The sequence below is a fragment of the Amphimedon queenslandica genome, unplaced genomic scaffold (assembly GCF_000090795.2).
Source record: "Amphimedon queenslandica unplaced genomic scaffold, v1.1 AMPQUscaffold_12941, whole genome shotgun sequence".
NCBI lineage: Eukaryota > Metazoa > Porifera > Demospongiae > Haplosclerida > Niphatidae > Amphimedon > Amphimedon queenslandica.
Window position 1 is genome coordinate 5,080 of NW_003546823.1, and position 6,209 is coordinate 11,288.

Here is a 6,209-nt window from a genome sequence, read left to right on the forward strand (position 1 = left end):
ATCTTCACCAGTCAGTGGCGTAGCTACACCAGGTGAGAGACATCAGGGCCTCTGGTAGTTTTCTTCTTTCCGCCATGTTTTTAGTAGTTATTATAGTTAATTCCCTTTAATGAAATTATTGAACATTACCATAACAACAAAATTCAATCAACACCTACAACATGGATGCTTCCACAGCAATAATTAAAATTTTGAGTAAGTACTCTCTGATTTACATGATTAAAGTAAATATGCTATAATTGCATGTGGACCACTTTTAATTTTATTATTTATAATTAGCATTATAATTATAAATGTGTTAGAGATGGACTTGATTTCTATCTCCCCAATTGTTGTAACAGTGTTGTAAGACTATGTTTTATGCTGGCCAGCCCTTTAGTTAAAGTTTTGAGACAGAAAAGGAACCTCAGCAATCTGCATTGCTGCTGCATGCTGCAGCAATGTAAAAGTGTGGCTGCAGTGCAGCAAACATGCTGGAGCTTCTTCTCTGTCTAAAAAAACATTCTCAGTTTGACTGTCTCAAAACATTCACTAAGTTTTAATAAATCAAGTACATGCTGCAGGTTCTTCTCTATCTCAAAATTTTCACTAATTATTTTCCTTTAATTTGTACTAGATTTATTAAGGCTTAGTGAATGCTTTGAGACAGAGAATTGTTTGCTTTTTTATACAGAGAAGAAGTTTCAGTATGTTTGCTGCATTGCTGCAAAGGTGTGGCTGCAATGAAGGTGTGGCTCAATCAAGCCATGCTCCACCCGCAAACACAGTAATGGTGGCACGTGGCCTTAAGTGGTGAAGAAAGCTTCAGTTTTTCTCAACTTTTAAAGATTTTAGCACACATTTGTTAGACTCTATTTGTTGCATACAAACGTCTACTGAGCCCCTGATGTTAAAAGACTCTGGCCGCTACTTCTGGAGAAGAGAGCCTCGTCTAAACTCACAAAAGTATGAATTTTTGGGCTACCATATCTTTAAAACTAAGATGATTAGAGCAATTCCTCTCATAATAATGAAAGAGGAGGCTTTGCTTTGTTGTTTTATCTGCCCAGTTGCTCTTTTGCTCTCACTATGAAAGAGTTGTCGGGGAACCGACCTACGTTTGGCGACTTTGCCAGCTTCTTTATCCATGGAAAAGTAAAATATAGCATTCTCAAGACGGAGAATAACTTTTTCTAGAGCCAGTGTTGATCATAAGACTCTTGAGGACTAGACAAGAAAGCAGTGTCAGCTCAAAAGTGGAGATCAAGCGAACACACACACACACAGACAAAACGACTGCTTTACCCTCGCTTCACGCCTACGCGTGGCTCGGGTAACTACCTATACCTCGCGTAGGCGAGGCCAAAAATAACTTGCTTCTTCCAGAGCTGCAGATCTGAGCATGCGCGACCACACCCAAATTTTGGAGCACATGGCAAGCTTCTTTAATTAACAAAATGGCGGCATGTAGCTAAGATGGCTCGATCCAGCAGTCACAGTATCACTTTTCCCTTACTTGAAGAATGATCTGATGGGACATGGACCTGCGCATAGACTGTTGGAGTAGATTGGTGTAAGAATTATCCTTGTAGCACCAACCAATACTGAGATACACACCGACAACTGGATTGACAGGACTTGATGAAGATGATGATGAAGATGAAAAAAGGTGGCTGAACAAAACGGCCGGTTCGCCGATTTTTGACTTTTCGGCTTAGACAAGGTATAGAGCCACGCTAGTGGTACCATTGGATTCCTCTGGTCAAGATGAGGTCCTCTAAGAAGTCTGGTAAGCATAGGAGCTCGTTTTCCCGGTATAGCAAGGCTGCAAAAGTCGTGGCAGCCATTTTGTTTGGGGGTGAATCCTACTTAGTAACGCTACCGCGTTACTAATTAATGTTTGTTATTTAACCTTGTTTATGTTCATCTGTTATACTTTCATTATCACTTTTAGTATTACCAGTACCTAACTGTTTTCTCCTAAACAATAATACACTCACTATTAATATTACTAGTATAGTAATTACTAGTAATATAGATACACTACTAATACTTCCTGCTAGTATTAGACTCCCTGTACTTTGATCAGGTGTACTTTCCATTGATACAGTGTTCAATGAGGTAGTAGTAACAGCACTACTGCTTGAAGTGACAAATACTTCACTGGTAGGATTGCCTTCTGATACAGTGTTTTGTGTACGACTGACTTCTGTTGTACTGATACTTCCTGTTGAAAGTACAAGATGACTGCTTTTAATATTAGACAATGGTGTAGTTATTGACTCAGTAATAGAGAGAGTAGGAGAAGAAGTAATGGTAACGATTGAGCTACTTGATGAGGATACACTGCTTAATAAGGTATTGGTAGAGCTTGATAAGGTAGTGTAAGGTAAACTGGTAGAGTGGCCAGGCAGCATTGTTATTGTAGTAGATGAAAATTCATTAACTGAAGGAAATTGTTCTAAAAATATAAAGTAATGAAATCAAACATCAAACATATTGAAATAAAAAAACTCACTTATCATAACTGATATCAGTGGATAGTCATTATGCTCCAATGGTATTAATCCATTACTGCTATCAAGCTCATAATTCAATGGTCCATTGTATTGTTGATAATACATTGGATTACTATTAATGGTTACATTGATTACTAATATATCTCCATGCTGTACTTCAATATCACTTGTAAAGTTATATACATTACCATTACTTGATGTAGCAGCAGAAGCATCAACAGTTAGTGCATGAATCAGTTCAGAAGAACGTTTTAAATAAATGTTAGGATAAAGTTTGCTTGTATCCTGATTCTGTGTAATACCAATTATCCAGTTAGTAATAATACCATTACATGTGAACTGTATATCAGGAAAAGCTCTTGTATCATTGACTGGTATTATATTAGTAACTGATAGACTGTTTGTATTAATTTCAGTTTCAGTGAAAACATTTTGAAAGCAGTTAGGAGGATCTAGATAAATTATTATCAATTAATGAATTATTTGTAATAATGTTACTACATACCTGTTTTGAGATGTACCATAAAAATGCTTGTTACACCAGTATAAAAGTCAATTTCTCTACCCCAACCAGATGTTCTGATATTTGATTCACTAATGGAGTCTGCTCTGATTCTTCCAACTGTTTCTGTGCTGCTAGTGGTTGCATTGTAAAGTCTAACAACACTTGAATCATCTTCAGGTTGATACACTCCTAGTCTGTAAGTATTATAATTACTGCCATTGACACTAAAAGGAGTAGGAAGAATGAAACGATATAATCCATTAGCAGTGACATTATCAGGAGACAGTACAATAGGAATAGTGACAGAGCTCTGGTAGGAAGAACTACCATCATATTGCCATATGTCAACGCTAGGATACTTGTTTCTATTTCCATATTCTGATCTGATATCAACTCCAAAAAGAACTTCTGTTACAGTAGCAGAAGTACAACTGAATGAATTGCCACCACCAATGACCCATCTTCTGGCAAAGTTGCTGTTAGCAAAAGGATTGACAGTTGATGGAGTAGCAGGAGCTGATTCAGCTACTAGTAGACTCAAGTCCATGAATCCTTCAGTACATACTCCTCCTCCTCCTGTTGCTGCCTCATTAAGCAATAATATCATAAGGACAGCCAGTGAAAGAGAGAGCGAATGAGCCATTGCTTGAGTCAGTCTCGGAGTCAGTAGACTACTAAATTACTAAAATTAGATCTAAAACTACACCTATAATTAGATCTAACACCTAATTAATAAATAGAGTCTATGCACGTGATATCACGTGTCTAATGACAAATGCATACTGTATGGTGAGTGACTTTGGAGGACTTCACTTAATTGTTGATGATGCACTATACACAATGTCTTTATAACTGTCTATATGCTTTATTCTTTGTTAATGTAATCTGTTTAAAATAAGAATTGCTATCATTAAAATTGTATAAATTGTTAGAATTGTTATCATAATTATGATTAATTTAAAATTAATCATCATTTCAAAGTCAAGAATGCTTTGATATTTAGCACCACCTAACAATTAGTGAGATTCACTAATCCAAATAATTATACATTATAATGATCTGTACTATTGTCTCAAAGCAAGTCTTACTCAAAAGTTGCCATGAATGTGAACATTAGAAACATTGTATCCTACTGCATAGTGATATTAGCAGTAAAAGTGAGCTTGACTGTAGCATCAAGAAATTATGATATTCAATTTTTTGCTTGCAATCATATGCAACAGCACAACCAAGCTATTCATGTACACCATGCAGGTTGTAATGTATTGTAATGTATTTATGATACCATGCATGCATTATAGCATAGATATATAAGTATAGTAGCTACCTGTCAAAATTAACATGTGGTCATAACCTCCATACTACATATAAACAGACTATAATAGTGCAGTAGCCTACATTACACACATTCCCACAGTGCATGTATGAAATGGTATATTTTCTTCAGTTTTTATGCAATAGTAGGTTCTTATTTCAAAATTAAACAATATAAAGTGTAATAAAGTAAAAATCAGTTAAAAATACAAATGCAGTACTCAAAAACTGTAATACATTTATAAATGAGGGAGGAACTGAACATTTAATCACTCACTGAAACGTCAATATAAAAAAATAATTAAGAGAAAGAGTGGGAAGAATCAATGAGAGGTTAAAAAATAGAACATGCAAATTTTACTTTTTGTACATGCACTGTAAGTCGGTATAGAGGGAGTGGCTTGTTTCTAAAGCTCCACCCAGTACAGTAACAGGATTCTCTTTATTAATCATTAGTAATTGTTTATTAGGTGAAGATAGACTTGATGATATATCTGAGAAACTTGGACGATTATAAGTATCAGGATTCCTATAAATGGGAAAATAACAATAACACTATTGCTTATTATTGTGGATCACAATAATAAGCCTATACTAATCTTAGCTTAGCCATTAGATCTTATTACAAGACATGTTTGTCATACCCTAGCTGTATAGCCCATGGTTTTTTCCAAAAAATGGCTCCGAAATCAACCCAACTTTTTATTACAATTTCCAATACATATTGATGTCATTATGCTGTGTAGAAAGTTTGAGCTGATTCCAGCTTCAATTTTTCAAGTTACGGCCAGTTTAATAAAATGCTAAAATTTTGAAAAATACCCAAGGCTATAGCCCATGGTTTTTTTCAAAAAATGGCTCCAAAATCAACCCAAATTTTTATTACATTTTCTGATACATATTGATGTCCTTATGCTGTGTAGAAAGTTTGAGCTGATTCCGACTTCAATTTTTTAAGTTACGGCCACTTTAATAAAATGCTAAAATTCTCAAAAATACCCAAGGCTATAGCCCATGGTTGTTTCCAAAAAATGGCTCTAAAATCAACCCAATTTTTTATTACATTTTCTGATACATATTTATGTCCTTATGCTGTGTAGAAAGTTTGAGCTGATTCCAACGTCAATTTTTTAAGTTACGGCCACTTTAATAAAATGCTAAAATTCTCAAAAATACCCAAGGCCCATGGTTTTTTCCAAAAAATGGCTCCAAAATCACCCCAAATTTTTATTACATTTTTTGATACACATTGATGTCCTTATGTTCTATAGAAAATTGATCTGATTCCGACTAATATTTTTTGAGTTATGACCATTTTTACATGATAGCACAACATAACCAATAATTGTTACAGTATAAATACATACCAGCATTGTATCATTAGTTTATACATTGGTTTAGGACATCCTGGAGGAGGTGGTAATCTATAGCCTGAATCAACCAGTCTCACATACTGCAATGAAAGTTAATAAATACTAGTGCTATTAATAGTACACACCTCTTGATTAGTAGAGTTTTCAAATGGTTTATGTCCTAAAGACCAAATCTCATACATTACAGCTCCATAACTCCACACATCACTAGCACTCGAATATTTCTTATAATGTAATGCCTATACATACACAATTCAATATTCAAATTATACAGTTTTTAATTACTTCTGGTGCTGTCCATTTTAACGGAACCTTTTTTGTTTGTGAAATATAATAAGATTCATCTTGTAGATCCCTTGACATACCAAAGTCAGCAATCTGAGACCATACTATATAAAGTCCAATTCTTAGTACTAATCTCTTACCTTGCATATTCCTGTTCCTTCATCTGATACTAATATATTTCTTGCTGCAAGATCTCTGTGAACAAACTTCTTCCTTGACAAGTACTCCATTCCT

General features: G+C 34.9%; 2 protein-coding genes across 2 annotated transcripts in view; both read right to left on the reverse strand.

Moving 5' to 3' along the window:
• Positions 1-1,886: 1,886 nt before the first annotated feature.
• On the reverse strand, positions 1,887-2,605 carry LOC109586122 (cell wall integrity and stress response component 4-like). Its single transcript, XM_020002294.1, has 2 exons — positions 2,498-2,605; positions 1,887-2,440 (listed from the first exon to the last, which is right to left on the reverse strand). The coding sequence occupies exons 1-2, from the start codon at positions 2,601-2,603 to the stop codon at positions 1,887-1,889; spliced, it is 660 nt and encodes a 219-aa protein (XP_019857853.1). The 5' UTR covers positions 2,604-2,605.
• Positions 2,606-4,516: 1,911 nt separating this feature from the next.
• The window catches only part of LOC109586126 (ephrin type-A receptor 7-like), a 4,240-nt gene continuing 2,547 nt past the window's right edge, over positions 4,517-6,209 (reverse strand). Inside the window, 5 exon segments of the mRNA XM_020002297.1 lie at positions 4,517-4,846; positions 5,685-5,770; positions 5,816-5,929; positions 5,976-6,068; positions 6,116-6,209. The exon segment at positions 6,116-6,209 is cut by the window's right edge and continues 115 nt beyond it. Coding sequence (XP_019857856.1) covers positions 4,675-4,846; positions 5,685-5,770; positions 5,816-5,929; positions 5,976-6,068; positions 6,116-6,209 — 559 coding nt within the window. The 3' untranslated portion in view covers positions 4,517-4,674.